This window comes from Ambystoma mexicanum, chromosome 9 (genome assembly GCF_040938575.1).
Source record: "Ambystoma mexicanum isolate Mex_15411 chromosome 9, UKY_AmexF1_1, whole genome shotgun sequence".
Classification (NCBI taxonomy): domain Eukaryota; kingdom Metazoa; phylum Chordata; class Amphibia; order Caudata; family Ambystomatidae; genus Ambystoma; species Ambystoma mexicanum.
The window spans coordinates 703,726,684-703,740,759 of record NC_090931.1 but is presented as its reverse complement, the minus strand read 5'-3'; the positions used below and the strand labels follow the sequence as shown (position 1 = coordinate 703,740,759).

Sequence of the window (14,076 nt, the reverse complement as noted above, 5' to 3'; positions counted from 1 at the left end):
GGTACCACCGTTATGATGAAGAATTGTTTGCACATGTTTGCTCTGACGGCTTGCACCGTGTACAGCAGGGGAACATGTTGTTTGCACTGTACTGTATAGAAGAAAACGTCTCTAATATTTCGCTCACTAGGCTTGGCCACCAGCCATACCCATTAGACACTATGTGGATAGGCAAGTGGCCACTGGGCATGGCTGGTGGCTAAGCCTAGTGGGCATTGTGTGTCTCTGGGCAGTGCCTAGATCATGCCCAGTGGCCACTTTGCCCAAGGTTTGGCCTTCAGCCATGACACGGCCATCCCGAAGCCTCTTAATGGACCCGCTTGGGTATTGCTGCGTTCATGTCCAGTGGCCACTTTGATCAGAGCGAGGCCGTGGACACTCCCCTAGCTACCCAGTGTACCCACTGCCACCGGGTCTGGTCTTCATTTATGCAGAGTGGCCACTTGGTCCAGGGAATGGGGTTTTGGTATTCCCCTGCCTCCCTGAGTAACGCTGACAGGTCTGCAGGCTAACACTGTGGCCAAGTCCAAGTTACGGTTGCATTAGAATGACGGTGTCCAAGTTGTGGTTGCCTCGAAAGGATGAAATGCCGAGTTGGCCAACAATTTGGCGTCTGTTGGTTCTAAAAGGGATTTCTCAAACAGCTTGTTTTCTTCGGGCCGTCAGGTGGACCCCAATCACGTTTTAGCGCGTGCATAGAAGCCCAAACTTTACATAGTGCTTCAGAGTGGATTCCTCTCGCTTCTTGGCGCTATAATAGCAGGAGCTACCGAATAACAAGTTTTTGGCACGTGGCTTTGTCCCGACTTCCAAAACTCATTAAAAAGTTCCATAGAAGCAGATAATATAGGATTATGTTAGCTGAAATTAATAGAATTACATATGTTGTGGTTAACACCAAACACAGAACTGACTTCACTTTTCCCTTAACAAAAGTACATGCGTAAACAGCCGGCGGCTCCTACTCCCCCTGAACTTTCAGAGCAGTGCCGGCTGCCTGCACGGAGGAGCGCCGCGGCCTGTTGGCTAATCTCCACTCCACACCCAACCCCACTGATCACACACACGATTCTACTGATGACAAACAGGGACAAGAAAGGAGGCATGAAAAGGAGGGGGCGTGGCTGTCGGTGAGAGAAGAGGCGCGGCCGCAGTGGATTGACAGGGGGCCTGGCCTCGCCAGCGCCTTTGAATGCAGGTAGCCAGCCCAGAGGAGAAAAAGTCCAGAGTGGGCGACAGAACGCAGAGCAAGGCGTGCAGCTGGTGCTGCGCTAGAAGGGAGCCCGTCCGTGCGCGTGTGTGCGTGTGTCACTTGTGTGGGGTGCCTCTTTCCACACCCGCAGCTAAGGGGCACAGAAGAAGAAGCACAGGCGGGCGGAAAAGTGCCCAGTCCGGGGCGGCTGCGAGTTCGTCTGCGATACTCCGCCACATCCAAGCCATGTGCACCGGCATCCACAGCAGGACCCAGCCCCGCGGAGAGAAATAAGAAGGAAAGGGCTGGATATGGAGGGAGCTTGGCCGGCACTTCCAAGATTGCGCCTGTAACCGTCCAAAGCCACCCCGGGCCGGCGCGAAGCGGAGTTCTAAGCAGCAGAGGAACGGGGAAGGCGCGTCCTAGTCCAGAAAACAAACTTCCAGAACTCTTCAGAAAGGACTGAGAATTTTGCCAATTCTTCCGTCCCTAAAATCAATTATTTGTCCGCGTTTTCCTAATGCTGGCCTTTTCCTGTGTTTACCATCCAGCCGGTAATTCAATAACAGTGATTGGAGGACAACCCCAGAAGCATAAAAACGGAGAGAAAAAAGACATTCTTTTGTGGATTATTGCGACTAATTTTGTCTTCTTTGTTTTGGCGACGAGAAAAACTTTACAAATATATTTTCAGTATTAAAAAAGGACCTTGTGCGAATCCCATCTTCTTGCGTAGAGCGCAACGCGGCCACCACGCCCCCGACCTTCTGGGTGCGCACGAAGGTATACGCAATTCTGTCCGCAACCGACTGGGCAGACTCTTTTCCATAAAGGCGTTTGGTGCAGCTGAACTGACGTTTCCATTCATTCTTCGGTGGGATTTGGCGTTTACCAAGAAACCAGGTTGAGTGCATGGCTTTTTAGTGCGTGAACACGAACCTAGAGACGAGGCAGCTGCCTGGCCTTTGCGGGCACACCGAACAACCGCCTAAATGAACTCTGAAAGCTGGAACATGGAAACATGGAAGACACTGCAGACGGCGCAGTAGTCTATAAGCCCATGGGATACATGGTGATGTTGGCGACCATGAGAGAGGGGCCAAAATGACTACCACTTCTGTGGCGCCCAGGCAGTGGAAATTGGACAGAATGGCACGGTCTCACCCCATAGACTTGCATGTGGGTCTTGCGCTGCTGCTCCTTCTCGTGACCTCTCCGACCCTTGTGCCCGCAGCCTCGAAGGGCATTGTGTGCCAAGAGATAACGGTGCCCATGTGCAAGGGGATTGGCTACAACTTGACCTACATGCCCAACCAGTTCAACCACGACACCCAAGACGAGGCGGGCCTGGAAGTGCACCAGTTCTGGCCCCTGGTGGAGATCCACTGCTCGCCGGACCTGAAGTTCTTCCTGTGCAGCATGTACACCCCAATCTGCCTGGCGGACTACAAGAAGCCGCTGCCCCCCTGCCGGTCAGTGTGCGAGAGAGCCAAGTCCGGGTGTTCACCTCTAATGACGCAGTACGGGTTCGCCTGGCCGGAGCGGATGAACTGTGACATATTGCCGGTGCTTGGAGACTCTGACAATCTGTGCATGGACTACAACAGGACCGAGACCACCACCACACTGCCGCCGTACTTCCCAAAGCCCACCCACCCATCCAGGAGGTCCTACAACAACCTAACCCCTCCCAATGGACAGAGGCCCTCTAACAGCGGGTGTGATGGTGTGTGCAAGTGCCGGGACCCCTTCATCCCTATATTGAAGGAATCCCACCCACTGTATAACAGGATCAAGACAGGCCAGGTACCCAACTGTGCCGTCCCCTGCTTCCAGCCTTATTTCACCCAAGACGAGAAGACCTTTGCCACTTTCTGGATAGGGCTTTGGTCCATCCTTTGCTTCGTGTCCACCTTCACCACCGTGGCCACGTTCCTCATCGACATGGAGAGGTTCAAATATCCAGAGCGCCCCATTATCTTCTTGTCGGCTTGCTACCTCTTGGTGTCCATCGGTTACATGGTCCGCCTCATCGTCGGCCACGCCAGTGTGGCCTGCAACAAAGACTACAACCACGTCCATTATGAAACCACTGGTCCTGCGCTGTGCACTGTGGTCTTCCTCCTGATCTACTTCTTTGGGATGGCCAGTTCCATTTGGTGGGTTATCCTCTCTTTTACCTGGTTTCTAGCAGCCGGAATGAAGTGGGGCAATGAGGCCATCGCCAGCTATTCACAGTATTTCCACATGGCCGCCTGGCTCATCCCGAGCATCAAGTCCATCGCCGTCCTGGCCTTGAGCTCCGTCGATGGTGACCCAGTGGCTGGAATCTGCTACGTGGGCAACCAGAACCTGGACAACCTGCGTGGATTTGTGCTAGCACCCCTGGTGGTGTACCTCTTCACCGGGACCATGTTCCTGTTGGCCGGATTTGTGTCTCTGTTCCGGATCCGTAGCGTGATCAAGCAAGGGGGCACCAAGACGGACAAGTTGGAGAAGCTAATGATCCGCATTGGGATTTTCACCGTGTTGTACACGGTGCCCGCCACCATTGTGGTGTCGTGCTACATCTATGAGCAGCACTACCGGGAGGCCTGGGAGAAGGCCCAGAACTGCTCCTGCCCGGGGGACAAGAGAAAGCTCCGGCCGGACTACGCCGTCTTCATGCTCAAGTACTTCATGTGCCTGGTGGTGGGCATAACATCGGGGGTCTGGATCTGGTCGGGCAAGACGCTGGACTCTTGGAGGCGCTTCACGAGCAGGTGCTGTCGGGAGGGCAAGGCCGTGAACGCTTGTGGGTACAGCGAGGCCAGCACAGCCCTGACGGCCAGGACTGGTGTGGGGAGCTCAGCCTCCTACCCCAAACAGGTGCCGCACTCGCACGTGTGAGTCCAACCTGCCTCGCACCATAGACTTTTGGGACAATTCATTTCATGTTTAACAGACGGGGGTAAGCTACAAGGAAAAGGTACCCGGCGCAGGCTTGGGCTGACCCTGGTTGGCGTTTGGGTGAGGAAAAGAAACCACCTTTCTGTATATGACTTTGGGTTCTTAGAGGGGAGTGTGTGTGAGGGATGTGGTCACTGAGGCAGGGCGGTGGAGGAAGTACCCACAGCTGAGCGGAAGTACTTGAAATGGAAAGTAAAAAAGCGCAAGGTATGCTTTCTTTTGCCAAGTGCCATCGTAAGGACAGCTCCCCCCCAACCCCCCCCGAATAGTGTCAGCGCTGACCCGCTTGTACTAAGGCGGCCCGGCTCAGCATTGCCGCTACACCCTCTTGGAAAGGGTGAGGGGTGCCGGTATTTCAGAGTTTTCCCGTTATAGGGAGAAGAGCCGCGGCGCGGCTGCGTGTAGAATATTCTGTGCAGATGCGAAGATTAGACGATACACTGGGGTTACACCTGGAAACAGGCTTTGGGACAGGTTACCGGGAAAGGTTCTAGTAGTGTTTGACCGGACCGCTGAGTATGTGGGCGATGGGGGAAGGGCAAAGGGGGTGGGCGGGGGGTGCTGAGAAATGTCACTAAAGGGGGGGGGGGGGATTTCTAAAAGTTAGTTCCAGCAGCACTCACCCCTCGTACTGGAGGGTCACACAGTTTGGCAGCGTGGTATCTGTGTTTCCATGGCACTTGGGGCAGACGGACCAGATGTTGGGGTAGACTTGCATGACATCCAGATACCCCAAGTTTGTAGAAATATGGCAGGCAGGTTTTGTAATCTCCCGTTTTACATTGCCCCGCCCCCAAACAAACATCAAAAAGTAAATAACACCTCCTGTGACCCTAACGCACCGTTCCAGGGCACTGGCGTCATAGTTTTCAAAAACAAATCATTGGAGGGGAGGGTGCCATGTTGGCAACGCACAAACCTACGCATCTGGTTAGCTCATATGTCCATTGCATGAAACCCCCTGTGCCCACCTGTAGTCCCCGCTGAGGCAACAACACAAAATGTAGGAGCTGAGAAGCTGTCACTCGAGCAGAAAAAACACACAAACACATTCAAAATGCAACTTATCACCTGAAAAACAACCCACGTCAGCAGAGGGGACTCGGGGGCGGTGTTTCTTCCAAAGAATGCCCTTTGGTAACGCGTCCCCTTGTTTTGGTGACGTCCCTGGCCAGTCCTTCTTTTGCCCAATTTGGTACCTATTCGTTCTGCATGACATGCCTTGCACGAGGGCCTTTGGCACGCTCGTGGCGGGGGGTCCGGGAGCGCACGCGCGGCCACTGCGTGTCAAATTGCCTTCGCGCCCAGCGTGCCTGTCGCAGGTGGGGGGTGGGCATGGAAGGGGGAGGGAGGGGCGAGAGAAACAAAAGCCCGCAGGGACTGTATTTTGGTTATTTACCCCGTGGCCGGATTCTCCTTCAACAATATCGAAACTCCCTCACTGCCGGGAGCAGGTGCTGGGCTACCGCTCTCCGCAGCAGCACCGAGACCTTTTTAGTCCAAACCCGGTATGGCCACGTTGTGTAAATTTTGACAAATACCATTATTCGTGTGTACCTCCGATTCCTTATCTGCCACAACGGAGAGTTTGCCTGGGGCAGCCCCGAACGCAAATATTAACTTCCATGGGAGAATCGGGACGTTTACAGCCACGACTTGTAAATGACTAGTGTAGGTTAGGCATTAAGTCGATGTTGTGGCTGACCTTTAGACATGTTCTACAGGACAACGTACACATCATACGTGTCATTGGGCTTTGACCTTTTAAAACTAACCCGCCGTAAGGTACTTGCCACACGGCCCTGGGGAGCTAGTAGGCCCTCGCCCCACGGAAGACGCACACCCCACTTGCTTCCATTAGTAGTAATACGCACTTACGGCCAAAGGCCTGCAGCTTCAAAGCGCTGTAATTAAGAAGTTATCATTAGTCAAACTCAGTGGCGCTCGTTTTATCGACCGCCGAGAGATGAAAGTCTAAGGGTCTGATTTACACACAAAAAAGTACCATTGAAAACCTTATTGTAAACCCGGCCCTGAGTTGGGTCTTCCGCAACTTGGACCATTGGTTGTGGTTACAAGCAATCACTGCAGCAAGTATGTCAACGCACTGAGCTATTTATTTTGCCAGTGCTTTATGATGGCACAACCAGGATGTTTACCGCACAAAACCACAGGAGGCACCACCCCGGTGCCAGTCCCAAACAACACCTGAAAAACCATACTCTTATTCTGAGCTATAAAAAAAAAACACCCCTTTTTAATCCACCTTTCTACCCGCTGGGAAGGGGTCCCACCCCCCCCTCCTGCCCCGTTCATGAAGGGATGTTGAGGCGGGTCGAATGCGGAGGGCTGCTTTTGTGTCGCCGATGCTGTTGGTACTTCTTGGATGTCCAATCAACGTGCATTACTTTACGGTGTACACTATTAAGGTATGCGGGCGGCGTAGGGCAAATGTGAAAGGAACTCACCCCTCATGTGTTTAGCAATGCCAGGGCACTCTACCAAAGACACGCTGGGAAACCGATTTACACATCTGTTCCCATTGAAAAACAATGTGTAAATCGGGCCCCCTATCTGCGGCCTGTTAGTTAAGCCGCTCGCTGTGAATATAGGAAACCCGAGTTACAGCCACTGCTTGCTGCCCCACCGTGTGATCTTGAACACACCACTTTATTTTCACGTGTTTCGCGTCTCTGTTTTCCAAAATTGGGGGAATATAAAAAAAACTTCACACACCAGAGAGTGTCATGTATAAGCTGAACGTTTGTTTACTTTTAGTCATTTAAAAAAAACTTGTATAGAATAATTTTCTGCCAAACAATTGTGAGTGGCTCTCCGTCACTATTCGGCGCCGTACAAAAGTGCACATTTCTATAATGCTTAGAGATATGACCAGCAACCCTACTTAAAGAGTACCCGTCCTTTCCATTTTCAGAAAAAACATTGCATTTCTTTTGCATTTAAAATTTTAAAACAAAGTTGGGTGGTGCGATGCTGCAGTCTTCCGCCCCTTTCTGGACCCTTGCATCCGCTAGAGAAATTGAGGCAGAAACTTCAGTGTGTCAGGCACGAAAAGATAAAACAGCACGGTTGCATTGTGGGGCTTGCAGTTCTCCATTTAAAACGGCAAGGTCAAGACCACAAGTACAAAATTTCAAGGAATGTATAGAAGGCTGGTTGGACTTTTGACGCAGGAAATGGGACAACTTGCATAACTAGGCAAATAAAATCAGTGCTGTGTCTGGGTGACACGAGGGCGTTTAAGTGCTCCGACGCTTGTGCAGCACTCTGGTGTCCCAGTGGGACTATAGAAACAAAACACGCCTAATAAATAGACATAGCATTTGAACCCCACCCTCCTGGTTCCTGTAACCTCCCCCTTCCTGCCTCTCCCCGCCCCCTTTTCAATCTGCGCCTTTCTCCTGGTTAATATAGATCTTTGAAATCGTCGGTAGCTCTCCTCGGAACTACCGCCAATCTCCAGCCATCCCTTTGGCATTGAGCCCTCAGAATCGGGCACGGTGGCGCCCTATTCCACGCGAGGCTTCCAGAGCTGCGCGCGAAGATGCACGCGTGGCCTCCAGAATCCAGGACTCAACACGGTGTCCCAGAGGAGGCCTCCTTCATTAAACACGCCAGGGATGGGCGCGCGGCATGGAACAAACCGAGTGCTGTTGGCACACAGCCTCATTGTTTCTGCTGCTCGTGTGTCTGTGGCACCCCATCTTCACCTGTCCCGTCTCGTACTGAGACGCCTTGTTTACAGGCTCGGACTGGCCTATAGGGCAATGCCCGAACCAAACACGCAAAATGCTTGGGTGGGCTCGTATTGGGGGGTCAAAGTGGGCCACTTTTTTGGCCAGTGTGGGCCAATTTGATGAGTTCCTTCACGATGCGTCTAATAGTCTTGACCAGTGTTGCTGAATAAATAGTCTTTAAAATGCACAGTTTCCATCCCATTTTATCAAAAACCTCCCCCTTGGGTACTATTCAAACAGTGTCACAAAGGGAATGAATTGCCATTTGCATCGGTTGGCCTCTTGACAGAGTTGTGCCCCCGTGCGACCCTGCTGGCTTTCTCCTGTGGATACAGATCTGTAAGGAATGGGCGAGGAAGCAGAGAGGCAGGCGCTCCTCTGGGAGTATTTGCATACCATTACCCACACCTGTTCTCGAGTGCTCCCAGTCGGGATGGAAAATAAGGATAAAAGCAGCAAGGCAGGTGTGCGAACGGCCAGGGGCTTTGTGTTCGGATGGAACCGCGCGGTGGCGTGTGTGCCGCGATATTCTTTCATTGTCACCATCTTGATATAGATAAGAGATGGCTGCGAAGCGACTGCATTTCATGTCACCAGGATCGCAGTGCTTCAGTGTTAAAGCTTCACTTAACGAATGGATTTTTTAGGCGCTATATTCCGAGTACAGCTCACACGGTCCACTTGCACTAACAGCTGCTCACAATGGCTTGGCAGAGGAACAGCCCAGGCTGTAGTTGTGTGCAGGTCACCAGATGACGACTTGTCCCGTGGACACCACTGTGCCAGTCACGGGCTTCCATTTAACGAGCACATGCATTCTGGGAATAGTAGTTTTGGGCAACATCAAATGAACACATTGGACTTTAGCACCTGATTCCAATGATTTGGAGAAGGAACGCCCAGAGACCCCATGACATGCGTGACCCCTTCAGACTGTGCTGATTTGCTTGTCTCACTTCCCCCTTAAAAGGAGGTGGACATGGCATGGTAGCATGTACAAAGCGGTGGCTAAAAAAGACGGCCATATGTGTCACATGTTGCATGGGGGAAACTTGGCACGTTTTGGTGGCACGGCCTAATGATCAGTGTTTGGGACTGATAAGGCTCTGAGCACAGAAGACAGCAACCCATCTAGAAGTAACTCAACAAGTAGCAGGGAGCGGAACAAGTTGACACTCTCTACACCTGGCAAGCAACACCTCCACCCACCATGCAGGCATTAGGAACGCCCTCTGCTCTTTTCCTGGGCTTGTTTTCCAATAGAACACATCCATTTGTCTGCAATCCCAATTTGGACGGGTGCCCAGAGGCAGTGATTTTCCCTAAGTCGGTAACCTGGTGAAGTGGGGTATCCAGAACGAAAGTCCTGGCCTCATGAGTGACCAGCTCCCATTTGACCATATTTAGTCGTATGCCCCATGGGTTCAAGGAGAATACCCGCCCAAACCCATCTCCATCCCACCTTAAAAATAATGACATTGGGGTTTCACTTAGCACTTCATGCACTATTCCTGATGCTTCTAAGCACTGTAATAATATCCCATGATTTCTATTGCTAAAGGCCTTTCTCTGGTTTCTTTTCCTTCCACCAAGGTTCTTTTTTTTAAATATTCTTCTAGCAGAAATAAACAGTGCCCGCATGTCACCAGAAACATCACATTTCCAGCCAGGACCTTTCATTTAGTGACGCAGTATTGTCTCAGCGTTGTAGCCTCACAGTTTATTTCAAATGAACACGCCTGGTGCAATGGGCGACCCTATTCATAGTGAGTCACTGAGCGAAATGACTTCCAGTTGCACTATGTCGCATGTGACACAACCAGATACTCATGTTTTTTGTTTATGTTGCTAATGCATATCTTTGCATTCTGGTACTTGTAGTTATGCTTCTTCCGTTAGCCACGTAGGCCTACAAATACCAGTATGCAAACTGCTGTGACTGGTGACGAAAAAGCCAGGCCTGGCTCTTACACATGAGAAGGGGGTCACGTGGCTCTTGCGACTGCTGCCCCAAGAGGAGGTGGCGGGGTCCCACAGCGTTGTCATTCGAAAGAAGCACTATACTGGATGCAATCAAAGCTGCAGAATTGCGCGGGAAAAGCACGGATATGTGAGACCAGAAATCACTTGGAATGCATCTTGGATTGGCTTTCAAAACCTTGCAAGACTCTGCACTGAAACCAAAACTACACAATGCTGCAGGACTCCTGGCACGGCCTGCTGTAAGCCTGTGTGTGTGTCTACTGGGGTCTGCAGCCATTGTCTTCCCAGATGTTCTGGACTACAACTCCCGCCAGCCTTAGCCGGCATAGTCAATGGTAAGGGCTCTTGGGAGTCGTAGCCCAAACGATCCGGAGAGTCACAGGGTTCAGACGCCTGGTCTAAGGCATGTACCATTTCTATCAAAACCTGTACATAATTGCTCTGTATATATGTTTTGTACATGTTGTATATATCGATATAAATATATAAATATATATAATTTAGAGACATGTTATACGGGTTTCTTGCAGTTACATTCCTAACTGAGCCACGCTGGGCATGCACCATTTGTACATTTGTGAGCAGTCCAGGGCGATTTTTAACCTGTCTTTTTGTATTAAATCAGATTTGCAAAATTCAGCGCAATTCCGGATCTTCTGTCTTTTTACCCATGCGACTTGCACCACTTCACACGGTGTACAGACTATGAAAGCGTGTTTTAACTTGCAATGGACCATAAAAATATTCACTAATTTTCAAATGTGGCTTCTAATTTAGCTAACCTGTCTCACATTCGCATTAGGGGTTTTGTAGTTCTTTAGTAAGTCGGGACTACACAGCACACAATGCACTAGTGGTGTGCAGGAGGGGATAGCCAACATATCCTGCACTTACAGAGTCAGACAGAACTCTGCAAGTCCTTTAACCTATTGATAATGATGAAGGAAACTTGAGGAGAACCATCTCCGGTTCCAGAAGCACCTCAAAACCTTTCTCTTTTTGCTTCTGCTTGTTCTCCTCCTCTCCCTTGCTGAACCTGCACTGGTTACCTGGCCTACCTCTGTTCTCGGGCCCAGGTCCCCTCCACCGCCAGTCGTACACCTGCACTGCCTTCCTGGCAACCCCCTGCACTCGTGACTGGCTCTGTATCCCTACAGTCCCAATACCAGCACATGCCACCTGCTGGCCGTACTTTACTTATTGTTATTATTCTTTATCCCATGTACTGCAGTTCCCCCCTTCCCCTCCCCCTCGCACTTTCCCCCTTCCCATGGACTTGCGCGATCTGAATGACACCTGGCCTAGTAGGATTGCTGTCTGTCTTCCCTCTTTTCCCCCTCCCTTGCCAATGCCATATCATATCATAAGGCATGTGCAGGAAATCCCTGATCCCTTGCAGTCATCGATAATGGTGCATGCAGGAAATCCCTGCTCCCTTTCAGCCAATGAAGATGGTGTATACAGGAAACCCTGCCCCTTTGTAGCCAATGATGGCAGTGCATGCAGGATATCCCTGCTCCCTTTCAGCCAATGATGAGGGTGTATACAGTAAACCCTGCCCCTTTGTAGCCAATGATGGCAGTGCATGCAGGATATCCCTGCTCCCTTTCAGCCAATGATGACGGTGCATACACGAAACCTCTGCTTCTTTGCAGCCGATGATGACGGTGCATATGGTGAGAACATATTTTAATCCCAACGGTCCTAACGTATGTGTGGCAGGTAATGGCGCACATGGTTGGATATAGAAAACTAGCGATTAAATTGGGTACCGAAATTGTTCACTTATGTTATAACGCTCTACCAGCTGCAAAAACTATAAATCTCACCATTTCATCAGGGATGTGGGAATGAACCTCAGCGACCATGCAGCCAATCCCAGGGGACTCTGAGAACAAAGAAGCTGAACGAAGTTACCCTCTGGTATGTTGAACCTACCTCATCCTGCCCATCACCCTACAAAACCATGCACCCAAACCACCAGATCCCGCCCTCTGGGCTCGCAGCTCATCCCGCTACAAGAGTAACCATGGAAAGCACGTCACAATTTGCAGCTCCAGGGTGTGAGAAGTGTCTCCGTTTCTTGGCACTGCCCCCCTCAACCCCCGGCTAACCTCACTCCCGCCCAGCTATGCAGCCGGCCAGATTGACAACAGTTTATTGAGTTGGCCGGCCGAACCTGTAGGTAATGGGCCGCCGCCCAAGTAAAGGGCCCATGCGCAGTGATGGTCCCTTAATGAGGGTGGTGGTGGTGTTACCGAAAGGGTCGGCACACCACCGAGTGGCATATCACCATTAGTACCTGTGTAGTTTCCCACTAGGATAATAGTGGTGCCTTTTAAAAATGTAAATAAAATAAACGTACCTTTCTTGCGGTGCCACGGTCAGGAAGTCCATTTTCCGTGTTGATGTCTGTGACGTCACCAACATGAAAATTGACTTTCCGAGAGCTGCACTACACGGCGCCAGGCCGCGGCAGAAAGGTAAGCCTATTGTTTTTCTTTTTTTTTACAAAAAAAGGCACCATTGCCACCTGTGTAGGAAATTGCACGGGTACTAATCGGTGAAGGGGGAGCGGGGAAGGCAATGGGGCGCTGGCTGCCTAGGCAGCTCAAAACACATGCTTGTACCATACAGTACAGCCCATGTTCCGAGCCACCCGATTGGCTTGTGCCCCTCCAGGGTGCTAATGAGGCAATATGCTCCTTGTGGTGTGCCTAGTGCCTACCCTGTTAAGAGCCAGAGTGCAGTGAGAGTCCCTTAACGAGGGTGGCGAGCCGTTGCCTACTGGGTCGGCCTGCCACTGAGGGGCATATCGCCATTAGCACCCCTGTAGTTCCCTACACTCGTGCTAATGTTTTTTGTTTTTTAAATTAAAAAAAAGAAACGCATCTTTCTTGCAGGGTGCTGCAAAGCATCAGTGCGTTTTCCATGTTGCATGACTTGGACGCCATCAGCATAGAAAACAGACTGAGGGGACAGCAGCACAGCCGGTGCCGTGCTGTGCCGTGCCATGCAGTAAAGTTACGTTCTTAAAAAAAAAAAAAAGTTTACATTTAAAATACCGTTAGCACCCATGTAGGAAACTACACGTGTGCTATGGTGAAGGGGGCATTGGCTGCCCAGGCGCAGGTTTGTTCCATAAAGTACAGCCTGCGTTCCAAGCCTGATGATTGGCTGGCACCCCATTCAGGGTACTAATGTTCATTAGAATAATGGACTGCTGGCAATTCTGTTGCACACAATGCACTAGTCGAGGGCAATAATGGCTAGTGTAATTCCTTTGTCCCGACATTACAGTGTTTCTGCTTTGCCTTTCCTTGTTTCAAACAGAACATTGTGCCCTCACTTAGTGGAATGATCGTATGCCAGTAATTCCCCCCTCCCTACCCATTGGACCATTTCCTGGTAGTTAAGTCCCACGGCTCTCGTTAAATGCCCTTGCTTTGCTCAGGCCTTTAATTTGGGCAGAAGGCTATTTCCACCCGGTAATGTCCCCAGAATGTGGCATTATTGCTTAATCAACGTTTCAGAAACTCGGACAAAGAAAGGGAAAATAACCAACATTTCACCATCATAGCTTTATATTTGAGAAATTAGAAATATGGCTTAAAGCATCCTGAAGATGTGCTCCTAATTCGAAGCAAGATGCTTCCCATTTAAAGGGTAGTTATTGGTTCCAGGAAAGGTGCTCATTACAGGGGCTTATTATAACTTGTATCTTGTATACACATCCACTGATGAGTAATCACACAGAAAAGGTAGGCTCATGAGGGTTTGATGGGAAAAGCGTGTGCTTCCAGCTAAGCCTACAATGCTGCAAGCCCATAGCAATGATGGTATTACCCACTTTTGCCTAATGGCAATTTAATAAAAAATATTCTTGCTGCATTCTTTTGCTACAAATTTACAGACCGTACGTTGGGGTAAGGAATATAGAAAGGGAAGGGGGTTGGTGGTGTAAGGAGAGGTGCAGGGGTTCTCCCCCGCTGTTTGTGGTAAAAAAAAAGTGACAAGATCGGCCCAAAAATGTGGCTAAATTACTATTTGCCCACACATTTTAGCAAGCGTTCATAGATCCACAAGGATTGCATTAACAAATACCCATCACAAAATACAATCTGAGGGTTTTTGTAGCGCCTGTGCGGCATCTCTCAAAACAATGCTAGGCAAAGTCCATGGGGGTCATTACGA

At 50.4% G+C, this 14,076-nt stretch overlaps 1 protein-coding gene across 1 annotated transcript; it reads left to right on the top strand.

Moving 5' to 3' along the window:
* Window positions 1-1,221: 1,221 nt before the first annotated feature.
* Window positions 1,222-4,675, top strand: FZD5 (frizzled class receptor 5). The gene has a single exon (XM_069615594.1). It carries the CDS (start codon window positions 2,297-2,299, stop codon window positions 4,079-4,081), a length of 1,785 nt encoding a protein of 594 aa, XP_069471695.1. The 5' UTR covers window positions 1,222-2,296; the 3' UTR covers window positions 4,082-4,675.
* Window positions 4,676-14,076: the final 9,401 nt, after the last annotated feature.

Coding starts and splice junctions, on each gene's coding strand:
- FZD5 (XM_069615594.1), top strand. CDS start 2,297: ATGACTACCACTTCTGTGGCGCCCAGGCAGTGGAAATTGGACAGAATG.